Below are 21,755 nucleotides of genomic sequence, written 5' to 3'. Positions count from 1 at the left end.
CCATGGCAGTCAAGAAACTTGGCCACTGGCTGTGCCCCTCTTCCAGCAGTGGCCACCTTCTGGATCTTTATGCTCTGGGTCTCTTTCTTCCTGTCTCTGAGGGATACAAGGAAGTTCTGTGGAGCTCACTGATTTGTTATGTCCCATTCCTAAGACGGTCAATTACCCCAGTCCCTGACATCTGGCTGTTGGTGCCGAGCATGTTCGTTGCTGTACTCTCAGCCTGGTCTTCTCCAAACCCCTCCAGGCCTTGAAGGACCCTACCATTTACCAGCCAGTAACCCTAATCGCATTGTTCTGCTCCCTCCCCATTGATTCTAATTGAGTTAGGATTGTGTCCAAAGGCAGGCAAGGCCAAGGCCTCTTCTCACACTGGGGGCTGTTTCAAAACCGATTGCTTTCCTGGACATAATAGTTTCTAATGTACAATGAATCAGCTCTGTTTAGACAGAATAGCTTAATCATGGATCATCTCCACCATGTCTGTGGGGCAGGAATTGGGAGCATCTTGGCTGGGCATTGCTGGCCTAGCAGTCCTTCTTACATTGGAATCAGAAGACTGCTGTGACTCTTGTCATCTTGAAGGTGTGTGGGTCCCCTTCCCAAGTGGTGCTGAGGTGGGCAGGTGGCCTTGGTGACTCTATCAAGATGACAATGCATGGCTGCTTGAGGATCCTCACAGCATGGCGGCGGGCATTGTTCCATGTCGCCAAGGAAGAAGCTGCGGAGCTTTTGTACTTTGAACTTGGAAGCAATATACTCACTTCCATCAGGTACTATTGGTCATATGACCTGCCCTGATTCAAAGAGGGAATTCAAAGAGGACCAGATAGTGAAAATCCTAGAAGCCATCTGCCAACTTTTTAAAGCATAAAAGGCTGAGTCTTTTGCTGACCAGGGAATGTATTTCCTGACTTTTCTCCTCCCTTTCTCCATAAGGGGATGTTTGCTATACTCAGTCCTGTTCTTAGGGACATAGAGATGGATAAAGCCACGAGTCTTGCCTTAGAGAAGCTCAAACAAAATGAGGACATAGCCTCCTCATGAGACATCCTAGAAAAGAGATACGTACAGAATTATAGGAGCACAAAGGACAGATCATTTACCTATTAGGATATATGGTAATATTTTCACAGGAGAAGAGACATTTGCCCTGAGTCTTGAAGAATGACTAGGAACTCCTCAAATGGGGAGAAAAAGGAAGACATTAGATGAACGATGGCAGAGAGCTATGACAGAATACGCATCTATGATTGTGAAAAGTCCAGAAGGCCCTAACAGGGAGCTGAGCCTTATGCATCTGGACCACGGAGGACTTCAATCCAGGGGAGAGCATGGCATTGCTATGCAATGGGCAGGACAGGACTGTCAGAAAGACTGGAATGGAGGCTGCTATAGTAGCCCTGAAGAAGAAGAAAGACTTCCTGAACTGGGGCAGGGAATCCAAGAGGGTGGGCCTTAGAAGGTGGGTCTAGCAGGATGCGGGGAGAAAGTATTTCTGGATACCTGCAAGCCACAACTTACCTTTCTTTCATCTCTGCCTGGCCTGAGCACAGCAGCTCCACTTTCTGTGAATAGGCTCTCTGACTTGCACTGTGAGCCTGCAGACTTTGCTCTGCTAGAACCAACTGGGTATGCCACAGGGTATGCCTTGCCCGCTGGGCTAGGACTGGGGATCTTGAGTGTTTCAGGCGACAGACTTCTTTGAGAATGGAATGAAAACTAAACAATCTTCCCAGAAAAAAGAAAATCCCATTTGCACAAATGGTTTACAAACAATTTTAGAGAGCTCAATCTCTTTGCAGCCCATCTCTGGGGGCTCTGGACCCCAAATTAAAATCCCAAGGAGAAATGAGAAAATAAGGGCAAATGTCGGACTCCCCAAACATCTGTTATTAACTTCCCTTCTTTATGCTTCCACCCCTGCCCATAATTGGGCCACCCTGAGATAACGGGAAACAGAAGGAAGTGTTTACCCGCTGATGGCCCTGGTGGCACTAGCCTCACTTGGTGGGTTTATTTCCACTATTATAGTAATTTTCAGACTACAGGCTACAATTTCCACTTGCAGCAAAGGTATTAAATTGAAATTACCCCAGATGTAATTGTCATACCAAATAAACCCAAACACTTGGAAGTGAATGCTTTCTCAAGATGAACTTTTATTGCTTGCACTGATGTTTTAGGGATCTGCCTCTTTAAACCTGCTATATTTAAGTGTATGAGGTAGAGAGGATCAGGGGACAGTATATTGTAGTCAGTTGAAACTTCTGTCCCAGAACACAGCATGGGGAGGCCTCTTCTCTGGTCACAGCATAGAAGAATAGACAGGCACAGGCTTGGGGCAAAGTTCAGGACTTGGAGTTTGGTCTCTGCAGCTGTTGGGTACCACTGAACACTAACTCAGACACACATGAAATATAACATTTGTTTTCTATAAGAACTTAGGATGGTTCCAAACCCAGTTGCTCCCAGATGGAAGGGATTCGAGTTCAGTCATTCTCACAGCTCTCTTTTATGGCCAAGTGAGTTCTGAAAGGCCTTACTCAGTGCTAAGCAGGTAGGGAGATGCTGCAAGCACTAAGCACCTATCTTTACTTTGGCCACTGTGTTGCCCAGGGTCTTACACCCTCAGATCTGCTTTGTTTCCAAAGGTTTTGCTAATCTTCTACCTTTCCTTCCCAGATGCACACTGCTGATGTACTGTACAGACCTTCCACCCACCAGTATTATCATCACCTTCCACAACGAGGCCCGATCTACCCTGCTCAGAACCATCCGCAGGTAAGGCAGGCTTTCTTGCTGACCTGACACTAAGTGAGAGTATGTCTGCTCATTAGGAACCAGGCTTGTGATGAGAATCAATGTTTGTGACTATATGCTGGGCATTACCCTGTATCAGTCACTCGTCACATTCCAGTGAGGGAGATCATCAACCTATTTGCAGGAAGAAAGACAGTCCCATGTTAGGTAACTTCTAGAAGTTCAGAGAGAATAAACAGAGGAGCTCTTCCCTGAGCCCTTGCCCCTTACCCTGTGCTAGACTGCTTGAGAAGTGGCCATTGGTTTGGTTCATCCACACGAACCTGGTACCCAGCAGATGATGATGGTGGCAGGGCTGAGACTTGGCTCTACTCTCCTCCCCAAGGAAGAGTCATACAACTTCATAGACCATGTCTGGGCATATCTGAGTTTTCTTGGTCACAACTGAAGGAGGAATCAAGCCCCAGGAAGCCTGGGTGTGTACACTATCCCCAGTATTAGGCTGAGATCAGAACACGGGTCAACTCAGGGCTACTCATCCCTATATCCTACCTCTCAGTAGTCTCCCACCAAATGCCAGGGCAATGGTAGTACATATCAGAGAGCCATGTATAAACTTTCTTGGCATTATTGCTTTCTTGGCATCTACCATTTACGCATGGGCCTCTTTGTCTACCTTCAGTGCATACTCTGGTTCGTGTTCATGCCCTAAGAGGTCTGTCTTGGATAGATTTTCAATATGCACAAATTGCTGTGTCAGCCCCAGCTAGGACTGTCCCTAGAACACAGAGCTAGCCCCCAGGAGACCTGGCTTCCTCTCTCAGATTCAAATGACCATTGGGGGCTTTGCCTTTTCCCCATACCATGCCTCTTTCTCTCCTTATGCTCACCATCTCTCTCTATGTCAGCTGCCCCAGTCTCCCTTGGTCCCTCAGGGTTCTAGCAGCATCTGCAGGAAAGGTAGTCCTGGTTTTCAGGAAGGCCCTGCTCATCTGCAGCAGGCCCGAGCTCCTGTCTCATCTGGAGAGGTCGGTAAGCCATTGCATTGACATGTCTGCTTTTCAGTCAAATTAAGTTTTAAGTCATGTGACTACGAAAGCCCTGACTCAAGGTTCCTCTTCCCCACAACCTGGACTAGGCTAACCTACTTCCAGCGGTGGCACTCAGATCAGTAAGGGAGACGAGGGGCTGGTGTTATACAACCACCTCCTCCAGCCAAGCCGCTGGTGTCCATGGAGGCTCCAGGCCCCTGTGACACACAGTCTGTTAGAGCCAACCCCTTCTGCTGGGCAGCACATGGGATGGTTGTCTGGAGCCATTGAGAAGAAATTAGATTAAATGTGAGTCAGGAGTATGCCAAGCACAGTAAATCTTTTATTATCTCCATTGGACAAGCCATACTATCTCTCTTTTTCCATGCCCTGTGTCTTGGGTCCGGGGAAGTTCCAGGTGGAATGAAGCAAGTTTAACAGCAGGCTTATCCCCAAAGGGTGTACTGTGCCTTACTCTTCTTAATGCTAAATAATGAATGTCCACTCTGCAGGGTCAGTGCATCCCTTGGAAACACAGGGAGGTGCCTGTTCAGGTCTGCTGGGGGGAAGCCATATCTGCTGCCCACATGTCTTTAGCTGCTTCCCCTCCATTGCCAGCCATCTCCCAGTTAAATGTGACTTCCCAGCAAGCCAACATCTCTTGTTGGGAAAATATACCTGGTCACTGTCAAGTGTTACTGTCGAATAATAAAATGCTTTGCCTACTCATAAACCTGAGTAGATATGTGACGAGAACTGGCTAAAGGGTGGCTCATATGTCCAGGTGTCCTTTCGTTACTGGAGAAAGAAGCGCCAAGTCTCAGCCCTGCTCCCATCATCATCTGCCGGGCACCAGGTCATGTAGATGGACCAAATCCAAGGCTGCCTGTGCCTTCCCTGCTGTCCTAGTGGTGGCTTTACCATATATGCCAGATGTTTCCATAGGAAACCATTAGCATCCCAGCAAGGCTACTGATTTTCAGCTGGCCTCTGCTTCTAGGACTTGAGGGCCCCTTCCCACCCCTGCCACCAGCAGGGTTCCCTGGGCCTTTATCTGACAATCAGCACTCAAGTACCTATTAATACCATCTTCAATGAGGTAAATGGTGAGTAGACTTCATTTCATAGTTAACTTCTCTATGACTCAGTTTATTAACTGAGGCGATGAGAGTACAATTGTACTTAGCACCTATAAGTGTTGTTAATTCCACTGAGGGAGTGAGATCTGCCTTGCCTTGGATAGAGAGAGCATCTGGTCAGCTTTGTGGCTAGTGTGCTCTCAAAAGAAGAGGTGTTGGGGGTAAAGGACACCTCACATGAAATCAGAAGACCTAGATCAAGTCCCTACCTTCACCATGTGGCCTTGGAAGAGTATTAACCTCAAGTATATTTCCAACTCTTGTCACATTTCTTTCACAATCAACTTTTCCCTCAGGAATGTCATGGGCCTTTTAGCGGCATGACGATATAGTGTGGGGCTCCCAGCTCCTCCTCTCCAGGGCTGTGTTTGTGTTCCCAAGAGCACTTGAGCATCTGTCCTCTGTCTCTACCTCTTCAGCAATAAGATACTTCTGTTTCCACTGCTCCTCCAACTCTTTATTCCAGTAACAATGACACTTAACAACAATAGTAATATGTTTACTCATCTTCAGCTTCATGGTCTACAGAGCACATCCCATCTCGCATTTCAGGCAGCACTCATGCTGAGCCTGGGAAGGAGGTGGTACATGTTGTAGGCGCTGCTACACAGCCATAGGGCTGGAGAGTCAGCAGCAGGCTTTCTGACTTCTCTGGGGAGGCAGCTCAGCTCCTCTATCTGCTGGCCCAGTGAAGGGCTTTCCCTTACACCCTGGGAGCATGGGGTTAGGGCTATCAACAGCACCATACTTTTCAGAAGTCACCATGCAATGCCAGACCATTTGGCTGAGAAAACCCTAAACCATTTCTGTTCCTGGGAGCTACAGATATAAACCAAGCCCTCAGCTCAATCCAAGGGTGAAGCACAAAGAACTAAACAGGGCACTGACTCCATGTGTGACCAGATAGGTGCTTATATCATTAACCCACTGGGTGGAAAGAAATTTAAGGGGTGGAGACAAGATTACTTCCAGAAACTTCTGTCTATAGGCTCCTTAGCTCCCTTCTACTGTTCCTCATATGATGCACAAAAATACTTCCTAGGCCTGGGAAAATTTTATGTTAAGTCAGGCCCAGAATTAGTTCATAAACATATAAGTAAATACATTGGTGGTATTCAAGTGTATCTAAATGTATTAACTGCAATATGGTAGATTCAAGGGAGAACTCAAACAATGTAATTCCTTAGAAAGACAAAGTCAGAATTCAATGAAATTAACACAAGGAAATGGATACTTGAAAGGGGTGGATGGGCTCAAGGAGGGACGGGTAGATGAATGAAGAGGAGCAGTGGAGAGAATGCACTCAATAATTCAATGTATAGCCTACAAGGCGTGGGAGGGATTGCTGGGAATGTTGAAAGGGGTGACATTGATTGAGACGTACTGTAGTCATAAACTACCTTGTTAAATGGCAACTCCCTTGTACAACTACTTAAAGATAATAAAAAATGTAAAAAGTACTTTCTATGTTGCCTTTGTCATTGACAAAAGGAAGTTCTTTCCTCTTTAACTTTCTAGAATTCTGGGATAGCTTTACCACCAGGTCTCTGCTGGGATGCTGCTTGAGGAACTGAAGTAGATTTGGACATGCTCTCTTCCTCTCTTCTGGACTTGGCCATCTTGTGACCTCTGCCCCTCCCAGCCCAGTCCTTTTAGCTCCCTAGGCTCTTAGTTAGTTAGGGAGCTGGGGCTGAAAAAGTTTATCTGGGGTTTCAGAGCCCAGCAAGAGGTCCAATGAGGTAGAGGAGATAGAAGGAAAGAGAGAATCTCAGCCTTCGCACATTGTGGACTTTCTTACTTGAGGTACAGTGCATCTTGACAGTGTTACAGAAAGTCCTTTGTCTAAGTAATACCAAGGCTGTCCCTTCCCCTTGTGGCATTCTTCAGTCCTTCACCTCCCATGGGGGATCAGGAGCATGCACTGTGTGTCACTCTACATCCTGACTCTTCCCACTTTTAGGTAATCCCCTCTAGCTGGGATAAGGAAAGGAATATTCTTAGATGGAAGTGGTTAAGAATTCAGATTCTGTGGCCAGATTTGCCCAGCTGTGCCCATGACAACTGTGTGACCCTGAGCAAACTACTTACTCTCTCTGCCCAAGAGAGACAATTAGTAATTCCCTATCATGACTGTGGAGAAGTACCAAGTACAAATAGATGTATTAGCTTTCTCTAGAGGAGCAAAACCAATAGTGTGTGTGTGTGTGTGTGTGTGTGTGTGTGTGTGTGTGTGTGTGTGTGTGTGTCGGGACATGTTAGATTTATTTACAAGATCAAGGGCAGGATATAGTCTCACAATGGCCAAAGCTGGAAAGTCATAGAAATTAGTAGCTTCCTAAGCCAAGAAGCTAAAATGTTCAGTGATCAATGATGCAGATACGAGGACTGGAAGCAACCTGGACAGTGGCTTGAATGAGCCCATGTTCAAAAACTGAAGAAGCTGGAGTCTGACATTCATCAACTAAAGCAGCAGCAGCAAAAATATATATACCCTCTGAAGGAAAGTTGAACTTACATGCACTGATGGATTTCCTCTTTGGCTTTTGGTTCCATCTGGGCCACCAGCCTATTGGACAGTGCTGTCCACATTCAGGATGGGTCTTCTCTCTTCAGTTTGCTGACCCATGTGTCAGTCTTCTCTGGAAACATTCTCACAGACAAACCCAGAAGAATGCTTTACTAATTTCTTGAGCTTTCTCAATCTAGTCAAGTTAATGATCAAGATGAACCATCACAATTGGCAAATCACAGAACAGTGCTTGGCACATTGGCAGCCTGCCCAGATAGCAACAGGTGTAACTGTGAGCCTCTGGCCCTGAGAGACAGCACTGAAAGAGAGCAGTGTTCCAGAACAGTGGCTCTCCAGGATAAGCATGTGTCAGAATCTCCTGGAAGGCTTGGTAGAACATGGTTTCTTGGGCTCCAGCCGCAGAGATTCTCACTCGGCAAGTCTGAGGTGGGGCCCAACATTTTGCATTTCTGACAAGTCCTCAGGTGATAGTGATGCTGTGGCTCAGAGATCAGACTTTGAATCATGGCTGCATGATGCCTACTGCTGTTTGTCACTTCACTAGTCTTAACAAGGTCCACATAGCAAAAGCAGCTCCCATGTGCCAGGTCTGGTGTTAAGCTATTCTCATGTGGTTGGAGAAACTGTAGTGCTTGAAGCTCAGTACTGACTGTTGGTGAGTAGAAGCTGCCCAGATATGTACTTGAACCCACACTGTCTCACTCCAGAAGTCAACTGTCAGCAGCCTTGGGGCAGGGGTGGGGGGAGTCTACATTCAACTGATATTTATGGAACGTTTGATAAAACCTGCCTGCGTACAGCACCGTGGAGTTCACGAGGCAATTTCAAATACATTTCCTCGTTTCATACACACAAAAGCCTGTGAAGTAGGTCAAGTATTAATATATCTCCTGATTTTACAAGGGAAAGGTAATTACAGAAGGAGCGGAGGCTGGGAGCAGCCCGGTTCAGGACTACATAGCTAGTAAATGGCAGAACCCACCTAGACTGCGAGGCCCACCCACCCTGCAGGGCCCTCCGAGTCCCCCAGCTTCCATATGGCCCTCACAGTTAGGATATCAAATTTAGGGAGGTGTCTGTATAGAAGCCCCTGTGCAGCTGATGTAGGAAAACTCCATTCCAGAACAATCCAGAGAGACTGACTACTTTGCCAGTGAGGCGAGTACTTGCTTCCACAATAATGCCAGGTAGAAGGGGCAACTGGATTGGGGTAGGATTGAAGTGAAGTCAAGCCTGCTCTTGGTTGGGCTCTGGAGGAAAGGAAGAATTTCTTTTGCTGTCAAGAGGCTGAGGGAAGGGAAAGAGACTGTAGGAACACATGTGGGAAGCAGGGCATGTGTATTCTGAAGGGAAGGCAGTCCAGGTTCCTGGAGCTAAACTTGACCTGCTTTCCCAGCTGCCCCCGTGTGCCCCAGAGCTCATGCCCATTTCAGGCCTTTCCAGCCAGGAGCCACTTTTAGGGAGACCCTGCTATCACTTCAATTGCTTTGATTAGAGGAGCAAAAACAAGCCAGGTGTTACCAGGAAATGGTCTAATTAGCACTTACTGCTGACAATTTCTTTTTTTTTTCTTTCTTTTTTTTTCTTTACATTTTAAACCCTGGACATTTTTTTTTTAATTCACTAATCATCTCTCAGTTCAACCAGTGCAGAGCTGCACACGATTTACCTTTTGATGTTCACAGAAGAGAACTCTTGAATTTCAAAGAGCCGGCAGGGATTTGGGGAAATCGAATGCAGAAGCTACAGCCGTAATCAAACCTCATTAGAGGTTATTCTTCGAGCAGGGATTTTTTTCCCCCTCTGTCTGCCTTGCTCTCCCCTCCCATCCTGATTAGAGGGCTGGTAGCTGGGTTTACTGTTTTCTTTGGGACAATCATAGTGAGCCATCTCTACCCACCACCTCCTGGTGGAGGCTGCAGCCTCCTTCCCCTCCTTCCCCCCCCAACCCCTCTACTTCCCCACAGACAGTAGCAGTAAACTCAGGGTTTTATGATGGGATTTCTCTGTCCAACCTTAACACTAGTTGTCATGGTAAGAATTGAGGCTACATCAACAAAGGTAGTTCCAGAAAAATTCCCTTCCAGGAGAGTCTATGTCCTGCATAGAAAAAGGTCTGCACCAGAGAAATCAGGCACAGAATGGGTCTGAGCAGAGGGACATTCACATCGCCTCTCCTATTACCCATCGGGAACCTCTTCTCCGACTTACACTGGAATCTGGGTATCCCACAGTGGCTGGTGTGCACCAGAGCTGTTTCTGAGAAACTATGAGGTTGGAGATGTGCAGGAAAAATGGGATGCAACCATCTTAGGGAGGCCTGAGACCCAGAGTTAGTTCTAAAATCCAGCTTGTGTGCCTTGAGGGACACAAAGCCCAGGAGAGGTACCTGAAATCAGTTCAATTAAAAACTCATTAATGACGCACAGCATAGTAAAACTGCTACCATTTATCATCACATAGTGCTGAACATGATGCAAGTGCCTAATATACATTTTCTCCTTGAATTCTCTCAATAGACCTGTGAAGTTGGTACTAAGCTCATCATCCCTCCTTTTTATGTGGGGTATGTGCTGCACAGAGCAGTACTGTAACTTGACCAAGATGATACAGCTTGGATTGAACCCACAAACTCCTGAAGGGAGAGCTGACTTTTCCTGAACTCATCATTTTGTACCCAGTGCCCAGCACATAGTAGGATATGTACCAAATATCCCTCCAGGCAATGGCTCTGACAGTAGCAGAATATGAGAAGGAATATTGCTCAAGTTTACTGCCTTCTAGAGAGTGTGGTAGGTGGAAGAAGCCTAAAACCATCTGCTTGGGTCAGGAAGTGATAAAAGCCATACAAAGCTTTGGATACAAGCCAAGGGATCCCACAGGAGGAAGCAATTAATTCTCACTAAGCAGATTGGAAAGCTGTTAGTGAGGAAGTGACATTTGAACTGGTCCTTGTGGGCAGTATAGGACCATTTCAAGCAGTTGGAGAAGAGTCTCTCCATTGTGAATGAGCAGCAGATATTCAAATAACAGCACTGGGCTGGGTGGTGATGGGAAGTGTGGGCTGGCTTCAGCTGGTGGGAATCTGAGAGGTATAGGCAGTCAAGAGACACTGTGGGGTTTCCTCGATGTGTTTGTGGGCAGCAGTGAGGAAAGTCACACCATTAGATATGTGTGTCTGGAAGCTCATTGGGTAGGTCGAGGCTGCTGCAGTAAATCAGTGAAAATAAGGTGAACAAAAACAAGACCTGATACAAACATATAGTGTATGTATGTGCATATATATAGTGCCAGCACTCAGGAGACAGAGGAAAGTGGATTTCAAGTTAAAGAGAGTTAAACAGGACAGAGGAATAGGAGAAAAAAGTAGTTTGAGTGACACTTCCAGTTAGGACCACCCATCTCTCTCTCTCTCTCTTATTGGATGCTGTTTGGATGTGAGGGTCCAGAAAAGGGAGTCTTTTGGGGGCTGGCTGCTGGATGGGTGGCTTAGTGGGTGGCAGAAACATTCACAAAGATGGAGAAGACACACCATCATTTTTCTGCTAGCTCACAGATGAGCCAAGTGACTGGACAAGTTGTTCTGTAGCTCTGAGTGTTCACTGCTGTGGACACCATGATGGCTGTTTAAAATGAATGCTTGCATTTTGCCACTGGAAGACATAATGATTTTTCTTCTTTCCCTCCCACAGTGTATTAAACCGCACTCCCATGCATCTGATCCAGGAAATCATATTAGTGGATGACTTCAGCAATGACCGTAAGTAATGCCACTGACTGGCAATTTAGGCTCAAACATCTGATCCCAGGCAGAAGGGAGTGTGTCGATTTGCTAGTGATGAAGGAAGACAGAGAGGTTGGTAACAGGCATGGAAACTTCAAGTCTGTGCCTGGGCTCAGAAAGGAGATAGACTTGATCCTTGACAGAAAATTTCTTGGATCCTCTGTTGTCAGTTTATGAGGGCTCAGTGAGCTACGTGTATAGATCCTTTCTTGATATGTGTGTGTATGCTTGTGTGGTTGTGCATCTACATGTGTGTACAAGTGTATGAGCACACAGGGCCTATATGTTTGTTGATGGGTGTATGCACACACACGTGTAGAGGTGTGCATGTAGCATGGAGGTTTTTTCCCATACATATGTGCAGATGTGTGTAGGTGCACATGTAGCAAGTTGTTGTGCACATACATGTGTTTCTATGTATATGGGGTGCAGAATGCACTTATATATTGGTCACCATCCTCTAGCTTACATTTCTGGACAGAGGAAAAGATACCATGCTCTCAGAAGATCAATGCTAGGGCCTAAAGCCCATTAGCTGTAGCCGTCACCAGAGAGTTCCAGTTCTTTTTTCTTTTGCTGATACTAGGATTTGAACTCAGGTCCTCACACTTGCTCAGTTTGCTTGCTTGCTAGTGCTCTACTACTTGAGTACTCTTACTCCCAGCCCAGATTTTACTAATTACTTTGGAGATGGAGTCTCACGGACTTTTCAGCCTGGGCTGGTTTTGAACCATGCTTCTCTAGATCAAGGTCTATGGAGTATCTAGGACAATAGATTCCTAGTTCTTATGTTGCATTAATCTGTCAGTCTACGCTCAGGCTCTCTCTTTCTCTCTCTTTCATTCCTTGGAAGGTCCAGGTGGGCTATGTCTTTATGATCCCCGTTGGATATCCTGTCACCCAACCACAAGACAGTGAGCAGCTGCCTTTGCACCTTCCAACATACCCTCTTAGCCTTCCTATCAAAGACCCTGGCTCCTACCCAGTCCTCACCCACTTTTCCCAAGAAAACCATGCTCAAACATGGAGATCTCAAACATCTATGTGTTAAATCTGAAAGATAGTAATTATAGAAGCATTGTCAGAGCTTGAGTATTGGAAGTGCCAACACCTCCTCTGGGAGCCATTATCCTAGCAGCCTGGGTGCAGATCTGTGAAGTCAACAGTATCCAGACACAACGGCCTCCTTCTGGTGGAAAACCAGTGGAAATTGGGTGGGGAATAGGGATAGTTCCAGGTTTCTGGAGAGTGGAGCCCTTTCCCACCAGCACAGATGCTGGGAGCAGGGCCCTGGGAGTCACTCTCAAACTGCTCTCCCAACCCTGGGAAACTGCACCTGTAACAGTCTCAGCACCTCAGGGAAGAATGCAGATGTGTGTTTTACACACAAAAAACCCAACTACTAAGGTCTAGAATCTTGTTTTGAGAACTCAGTAGTCTTCTGTCCTTTCCTTAGTGAGAAAGATTATGGAATTGGTGGATACATGCCTTGATAAAGGGAGCAGCCTGGCACTGAGGCAGGAGAAAGGAACATTAATAAATTCAATTCTGGGCAGAATAGCCTATGGGGCAGTGCCTGGACAGAAACCAGACTGCCTGGGCTCAACGCCGACACCTGGATTTCACGTCCTAGCCATGTGCCTCAAGCAAACCATTAACTCATAGCATCAGCTTCCATGTCTACAAAATGGAGATGAGTAGCAGTGTATGTTACAGACATTGTATTGTTCATAGGGTTTAAATGTATTAAGATGTTTAGAGTACTCAGACAGAACATGACTTGGCTCAGAGAAAGCCCAGAAAAGTCTCTTCTGTTGCTTCTTAGAGTCTAGAGTCCAGTAGAGAGGGCAAGGTCAGTTAACAAACAAAATAAAACCAACATAGCAAGGCTAAGCTAGAAAGTTCAGAGACAGGGAACTGATGAGCTACAGAAGGCTAGCTTGAGAATGATCAAATCGAGAGTGCCCAAGAGGGGTTTTTCACCCACCCTGGCACATTGCTGTGACAGTTGGAGCCTCTCCTTTCCTTATTAGCTGTGTGGGCTGGAGAACATCCTTCTATGATCAACTCTGATGGAAAATCCACCAGGTGATGCCTCCACAAAGAGGGCCTTTGGGCCCCGAAAGCAAGGTCCCGAAGCCATCTGTTTGCTTTGGCCTTTCAAAAGGCTTGACCAGACACTCTGAAGTGAACAGGATATTGATCTCATCTTTCAATAGCCTGTATCAAGGCAGCAATGTCCCCAGGTGACCAGTGAAGAATTCATCCCTAAAATGGTTTTTTAGTGAATATGCAGGTGCTAGTATATATTAACCTACTTGGAAGAGATCCAGCAGAGGCTACTTCGTCATGACTGAGGGATCTTGTCAGCCTCTTCCACAGCCCAGGAGCCTTGTGGAGTCAAGGTATCGATGACAAGCAGAGCTGCCTTACCCACCCCTGCAGCTCACCTGTATACACAGTGGGCCCTTGCTCAGCATAATGTTTCTCTTTGCAGCCGATGATTGCAAACAGCTCATGAAGCTACCCAAGGTGAAGTGCTTACGCAACAGCGTACGGCAAGGTAGGTTGAGGTGAGGGACAGGGCGCAGGACTTAGTGAGGCGGGTTTCTGGGGTGGTTGTGGTTGTGTTTGGATATTCAGGGGGAATGCCAGGTGACTCCTCTGTGGTCTTACTCAATGATAGAGGAGACAATGGCTACCGCCTGGTTATCTGTCCCTGATGCAGGTCTGGTCCGATCCCGGATACGAGGTGCTGATGTTGCTCAGGGCAGCACATTGACGTTCCTGGACAGCCACTGTGAGGTGAATAGAGACTGGCTACAGCCCCTGCTGCACAGGGTCAAAGAGGTGAGTAGGATCCAGGAGCCCAGCTGGGTCCCTGCCCCAACTCCCTCTTAAACCCCTGATTCTACAGGGAGCTCAATCAGACCAGTTGCAGTTACAATTTATAGATGATGGACATAAAGAGTGGCCTGACTAAGGTCAGGCAGCATTCAGTGGTTGAGCAAAGACCATGGTGTGTGTTGTTTGTCTTATCACATCATCACTCATAGCAAGCTTGCAATTGGGGCTACCCATGGGTCATATTTGATATATTCAACTTCCTGAGTAAGACAGGACGGACCCGGACAGTATCCTTCATTAGTGCCTTCTGTAGGAAGGAGGCAGCAGAATTAGCCAGGCTTTGTCAACTAGGTCTTGAGGCCTGTGTCTTCTTTTCAACTCAGGCATTACCTAAAGGCCCTGTGCCAAGTTAGCAGACTAGATTCTAAGAGACTTGAAGTTCTTGCCTCTTCCCACCCATAAATGACTCTGCAATTCTATATGATTCTTTTCTCCATGACTAAGCTATACCACAGAAAGTGAAAAACGATTTAAATTTTCCCTTCTTATTTTTTTTTTTTTGGTCAGTCGTAGGGCTTGAACTCTGGACCTGGACACTATCCCTCAGCATTTCAGCTCAAGGCTAGTGTTCTACCACTTGAGCCATAGAGCCATCTCAGGCTTTTTTCTGTGTATGTGGTGCTGAGGAATCGAACCCAGGGCCTCATGCCTGCGAGGCAAGCACTCTACCACTGAGCCACCTTCCCAGCCCTCCCTTCTTATTTTATATTGAAATATATCCACCTCCCCTCTCCAATACACAGCATGCTGTAGATATCAAACTCAATGATTTATTTGTGTTTATGCTGCTCACCACTCTTCAGTCTGGCATTTGTAACATACCTGTTTCGCAGATGAGGAAGCAGTTTGGGCCTGATATTGCTTAGCAGGTCATCCAGCACCAGGACCTTGATGGTACCTGACCAGTGTGTTCCGTGGGCTAGGATTCCATGATGGTTTCTTCTTGTTGTCCATGATAGCTGTTTGACCTCTCCCTGCATAATTTTGATGTCAGAGTAGGAAAGCATTAGGTGTGTAACTGCTCAAGAAAGGACTAGGAAGCCCCTCTGCCTGTTCATCCCAAGCTGTGTCCCATGTGGGTTGACAGAGGCTACATATGTGGGCCTAGATAATAAATCACACTGGGGACTTTCTCTGAGGTAACAAGGAATCATACTCCAAGTGTTAGTCTGAAAGGTCCCTACTTTATCATAAAACAGGTGGAAAGATCTGGATTGAAAAACACAAAGCTATGAAGGGGCCATTCGGTTGAGGAGCTTTGTCTGGTACCAAAGGTGCTCTAGATGCATCCATCCACTGTACTCTGGTCCTCAGCCTCAGAGTTTTCCATTGTTGCATTCTGACACAGCTGGACTGCTCCTCATTGCTCAACATGCCCCGACATTCCTCATGCTCCAACTCTGACCCAGCCCTTTCCCTCTGATGACCCTCTTCCTCACCACAATTCCTCCAGTTTCTTCAAGTCCTCTACTAGTTCTCCACATCCAGGAAGCTTTTTCTGATGGCAAGGCCAGCTAAGATTATTCCACATGGTAATTGCTCACTCGGCCTACCGTTTCCTCTTCTGAGCCTAGAAGTCTGTCTCCCTAATAGATGACTGAGTAGGTGCTCAGTGTTACTACTCAACACAAATTGATTCCTTGTGTCCTGGCTCTGCACTGGTTTGGAAGTGAACTTCAGAGAAGTGAAAACCTGAAAACTCTAGTAGCAAGGAAGTACTTCATGAAGAAGAGCTATGTGATCATCTCTCAATGATGTGGGATATCTGCTTCCCAGTGGGTACCTTTAATCTCTAGGGAAGTTATTCTTTCTCTGAGTTGTTGATAGGAGCTCAGGGCCAGCAATGTCTTCCTGCCACCACTCATGTCTGGAACTGAGAAGAATCTGAAATATGTAAATGACAACTGATGTTAAGGTAGCAGAACAGAAAAAAGGTTAGGGAATCCACTGTGGTTACCTAGGGAGAGGGGGAGAAAATGGGAGACAACATCTGTTCACATGGATTTTATACCAAAAAGATGATGTGTTCCCTAGTTAAACCAGTCAGAGGGAAAACAAGCGGATTGGAAAACAAGCAGTGTGGAATAAGAGGAGTCCTTTTTGGTCAGGAAGCAAAGGGCAGGACAGAGAAGCAAGGTTCTCTCATTTTCTATGGCAAAAGTAACCTATGGGCACTAGCGACAGTCTAGAAAATGTGGAACAGTAGAATGAAGACTAATCAACCAAATTCTACTGTCTGAAGATGTCTACTGTCTTAGGATCATTTTCTCTTTGTAGAAAGTGTCTTTTTATAATGTTGCAATCATGCAGTATTTATACAGTTTTATATCTTGCTTTTTTTCTCCTTATACAGAAGCATTTTCTAAGTGGTCTCTAAAGTAACTTCCCTCTTACCAGAATGGCAAATATATTGTGGTGTACCATGATCACTCAGGAAGTTCATCTCTGAAAAAGAAATGAAAAGCTGAAGCCAGGGCAGGGACCAAGGCCAGTATTGTTATCACTGTTTGCTCTGCTTCATCCCCCTGGTTACTCCCCCTGTTCCCAGCTTGCTGGCCATGGTCTAGAGCTGAAGGAAGCTGGGCTGGGTATGGCCAGGATTCTTTGAGAATAGCTATCACAGCTGTGGATTTGGTGCTCATGGCCTCTGCCCTTAGGGTGCGTGTGTGTTTGTGTGTTTATAAAATAAAGAGAACAAAATTTACCATTAAATTAGTTCATAGTAGGCAATTCAATGACCTATATTCCCAAGATTATGAAACCCTCCCTACAATTTAATTGTAAAACAAACCTGTTTTTTTGTTGTTTTTGGAGGGGGGGGGTGGTTGTGGAACTTGAACTCACTGTCCCTGAGCCTCTTTGTGCTCAAAGCTAACACTCAACCACTTGAGCCACAATGCCACTTCCAGTTTTTTGAGTGTCTAATTGGAGATAAGAGTCTCATGGGGACTTTTCTGCCAGTCTGGCTTCAAACCTTGATCCTCAGATCTCAACCTCCTGAGTAGCTAGGATTAAGGCATGAGCCACTGGCACCTGGACTATAAAACAATCTATAAAACCATCACATCTCAGACAAACTTTATTTACATTAGCAGTCATTCCTTAATGATACCCACTAATCTTTATCTTTGTCTAGTCTGTACATTCATAGCATTGAAATCATGACATGTGACCTTTTGATACTAGCTTCTTTCATTCAACATATTTTTTAACTTTATGAGCATTGCAGTACATATCCATATGTCTTTTCATGGTGGAGTAATATTTCACAGTATGTATAAACCACATTTTGCTTAGCCATTCATCCATCAATGGACAATTAGGCTGTTTCTTCCTTTCTAATATGAGGAATAATATAAAGGTAAATATTCATATACAAGTTTTTTTGAGTACCTTGGAGAATAGACCAAGGTGTAGAATTACTAGATAACACAGGAATTTGGTATTTGGACATATTAAGTAAACTTTACTCTCCTGGCTCAGCCATAATGGGTATGTGGGCTCACATGGCTCTGAGCTCATCTCAGACGCCTCTCTGAAAGATGCTGTTATTTCAGCTTCTGCAGCTAGCCATACCCCAGCTGAGCAAAAGCTTCATCTTCCTCCCAAAAAGGAGTGCTGTCTGCATACCTCTGACCAAATGCTTTATCTCTGTGAGTGGTTCAGCCACAAGACTAAGCGAGGCCTCCAAAGGACAATTCCTTAATTCCCACTGCTATCAGAGCTAAAACTTTCATAGCAAAGCAATTAGGCAGATACCAGAGTTGGGTCTGGCTGTGTCCTACGCAGAGGTGCAGAGGTTTTCTTGGGGCCCTTGCTGCCTTGGATGCTATGGGACCATTTAACGGAGGTGGCCCCCTGAGGGTTCATGTTTATGTTTCCATGTGTCTTGTCAGCATAGAGCAGGCTTCCATCTTCTGAATGAAGGTGGAAGTTTAAAGCTGCAATTGGAGCTGGGGATTTTCCAAAGTAGAGCAAGTTAATAAAGAGTCTGGACTTGAGATGTCCTAAGCCATCTTCAGCTGGTGTCTGCCACATTGAAAGCCTCCCCAGTTTTCCTTCTCCTCCCTCTACTTACCTCATGATACTAGAAACATACACCAAGTTGCTATGATTTTAAACACAGGATCCCCTTCCTTAGCTACATATTTCTTCAGTAGGGAGATTTTGAGAAGTCTTGATATTTTATTTTATTTTTGCCAGTCCTGGGGCTTGAACTCTGAACCTGCACTCACTCCCTGAGCCTCTTTTGTTTAAGGCTAGCACTCTACCACATGAGCCACAGTGCCATCTCTGGCTTTTTTGAGTAGTTTATTGGAGTCAAGAGTCTCACAGCTTTTCCTGCCCTGGCCGGCTTTGAACTGTGATCTTCAAATCTCAGCCTCCTGGGTAAGTAGGATTACAGGTGTGAGCCAATGGTACCCTTCTAGAGATCTTGATCTTTAACATTCAGTGAATTTGTATAAATAATACCTTACATATTCTTTGATGCCTTGTTCAGGCTTTACTCCTTTTCTCCTCACAGGAACTCTATTTTAAAAAGACAAGGATTATTTTGCAAATAATAGTTTGTCACCACTTTATAGATGAAAAAGAAATGGAGGCTCATGGAACATGTCCATTTTCTAAAGGTCATGTATATTCTCGATGGTAGAGCTGGAATGGAAATCCAAATGTCCTGTCTATATTCCATGGCATTACTTCTTTGATGAGGGCCCCCTTCTGCTCCCTGCACCTACCACTAGGCTAGTTTAGAGGACCCCCCAGGCTGTGTGTTCATTCCACCCCAAATTGAAATTGTCCACTACTTGCTTGCTTTTTCTACACTGAGGAATCTTGGCTCATCCTTGTGCAGCTGTGGCTCCTAAAGCAGAGTAGGTGCTAAGCAATGCCAGTGAGTGCGAAAAGAAACACCTCTAGAACTTCCTGATTGCTCATTCACAATGTAAATTTAATTATGTGAATCAGTGACAGCAGTGGTGATTGATGGTCCCTGGCTGATGCACTCAGCCTATGGGATTGCTTCTGATAAGGGACAAGAGATCAAGGAGGAAGGTGGCTTGGATTTATATGATGGAGGAGTAAAGATGGAGCAGAGTAGCAGTGATCTGCCAGGGATTCTACCAACTGCCCACTTGAACCTAAGTGTAGGCCTGGCTTTCAAGTTACAGCCTTCTGTCACACAGCAAAGGCCTCTGCTGGGTCTACTATTTGTATTGAGAGTCCCTCCATCTGTGAGCGTCCAACAGGAGCGGCCACCCTGCACAGCTGTAATATCTCTGCCTGCCTGCTGCCAGGCTATGACCCAATGTCCTTAGAGGGACTTCATTGTCACCATCTTTTAGCCAGTGCCAGTGAACACCTGCTGCCCACTAGGCCGTATGTGGGACATGGCTGAGGGACACAATAGTGGAGCTGACACTGATGCCCTCAGTCATAAAGCCAGGGCATATCCTGGCTTTGGTGACTCATTTACAGTATCTCCTCTAACCTCTTTGTAAGGTCATGGCTCCACATAGCACTTGGCCTCAAGTAGCCCCCTTCCCTGCCTGGTCTCCATGACTCTGAGCCAAGCAGACACTTACAGCTGAGCTTTGACAGGAGTCTGAGGACAGAAGCTGTAGAGAGAGTACTCCAAGTCTGTCACCACCCTGGAACAGCACCCATGGGGGTTGCTCTGTAGCCTATGGCTGGACTGAGCAATCAGCCCTTTAATTTACATTTTGGTTTTCAAAGATGATGGGGAGATTCTTTTTGAAATTAAAACAGAACTATTGTTTTAGAGTCCTCGGACCATTCTAGAGCCCAGTCATTTGCTCGAAAGACCCGCAGAATCATCAAAGCTGATGCCGTTGTGGCCATGTTGATTATAATACAAGGATGTAGGTTAAAATCTGTGGCAGGAAGAAATGCATGGGGAGGGTTCCAGCCATGAGCTCTCAGTTGTCATCATCTCCCGGGGCGGGGACGGGGAGGAGTTATAGGGACAGTATCCCAGCAAAAATGTCTGGCAGCTCCTGGGACATTGGAGGGTTGGGGGGAAATGCTGCCCAAGAGGAAAGTTCATCCACATGCTATGATCCAATGCTTTTATTTTGAGGTCAGTCACATAAATGCAGCTGTCCTCCCTTATGGTCTCCAGGCCCCAGAAGAGGTCATACTGGTAATTGTACAGGCCAAGGTCCTGCCCATAAACCATACTACAATTGACTATCAGCTATGGACCAAGGCTCCCAGGTAAACAAGGACTCTCTTCTAGACCACACATTTCTAGGCATTAGAGGTAGGATCAAGAATATGGCCCAAACATATCTTTACTTCACAAAGGTCACAGAAGGACTTAATGTAGTAGCAGGCACCCCATTCCCCCAAACTCAGCAGCAAGTAAAGACAAAATGAAGACTTTGTCAGTCTTATGCTGAACCATAAGGACATTTTAAAATTCAAATGGCAGGTGCATCTTTGAGGGCATGTGTGTGTGTGTGTGTGTGTGTGTGTGTATTGTGTGTGTACACGTGTGCATGTGTGCATGTGTGCAGTGGATATCCAGAAATAGACATACAGTGACAGTGGTGCAAGGTAGGCCCCAGAGGGTTGGTAGCAGCTGGGCAGGTACAGTACTGGCAGTGAATGTAGCATCTGTGACATCCCAGTTGTGGAAGCAATGCATTGGCAATGAGCATTGCTTGCCACCTGGGCCAATTGGTTTTCAGAGGCACCTTGTTACTGTCAGAGTGAGTTGAATGTAGGAGGCTCAGGACCAAATTAAGTCTGTGAACTCAGAATCAGGCACTCAGTAGATCTGGAGCTTAAAATAAGAAGACAACCTCATTTAGAGAAAAGATTGAACCAGGAAATTAAATAGTTTCAAGGAGAAGCAGAGATTCCTGCCTGAGTTGACCCAAGGATGGACAGTAACAGAGGATGGGAAAGTGATCCTGCCATTTCTCCGAGCCCTGTAGCCTCCATCATGCTGCTGAGTTTCTGGTGAGCTACATAAGGGTCTCTATGCTCCCAACCTGTCTGTATTACCTGTGGTCCTGGTTTACTGCCACGCAAACCATTTGTGGGGGTACTCGCTCAGGATTAGGAAACTTGAAGAGAACATGTGTACATGTTTAGCTTGCATAGTTTGAAAATCCTTCCTGGATGATTTTGATGGCCATTGACAGGGTGGGCCCTGCGGAAGCAGAAAGTGATGAGGTTGGAATGAAGGATGAGGGGATGTTTACTTTAATCGACAGAATAATTGTACATATTCATGGGACACTCTCTGACATTTCGATACATGGATACGATGAGTAATGATCAAATCAGAGTAATTAGCATTTCTGTCACCTCAAACATTTATCATTTCTTTGTGTGCTGGGAACATTCAAAAGTCTCTCTTCTAGCTATTTTGAAATACGTGATAAGTGACTGTGGGCTGTGTACACTTTATTGTGCTATAGAACATTAGTATTTACGCCTCTCTTCTATCTTGGTAACTGTTATCCACCTCCATCTCCTCCCTCCCTGCCATACTTCCTAGCCTCTGGTGACTTCTTTTCTGCTTAGATAAATGCCTCATGTTCTCACTCACATGAGGAAGCAGGTTTCCA

The 21,755-nt window shown here is 45.8% G+C and overlaps 1 protein-coding gene across 2 annotated transcripts in view; it reads left to right on the top strand.

Annotated features, from left to right (window-relative positions):
- Positions 1 to 21,755, top strand: part of Galnt14 (polypeptide N-acetylgalactosaminyltransferase 14) — a 212,606-nt gene that overhangs the window by 161,778 nt on the left and 29,073 nt on the right. For both annotated transcript variants that reach the window (XM_070024996.1, XM_070024998.1), the window contains exons 3-6: positions 2,686 to 2,784; positions 11,156 to 11,223; positions 13,745 to 13,810; positions 13,976 to 14,097. In XM_070024996.1, coding sequence (XP_069881097.1) covers positions 2,686 to 2,784; positions 11,156 to 11,223; positions 13,745 to 13,810; positions 13,976 to 14,097 — 355 coding nt within the window. The remainder of the gene's footprint in view (positions 1 to 2,685; positions 2,785 to 11,155; positions 11,224 to 13,744; positions 13,811 to 13,975; positions 14,098 to 21,755) is intronic.

This window comes from Dipodomys merriami, unplaced genomic scaffold, assembly GCF_024711535.1.
Source record: "Dipodomys merriami isolate MVZ:Mamm:240054 unplaced genomic scaffold, mDipMer1.0.p SCAF_17, whole genome shotgun sequence".
Classification (NCBI taxonomy): Eukaryota; Metazoa; Chordata; class Mammalia; order Rodentia; family Heteromyidae; genus Dipodomys; species Dipodomys merriami.
This window is presented reverse-complemented; position numbering and strand designations above follow the sequence as displayed.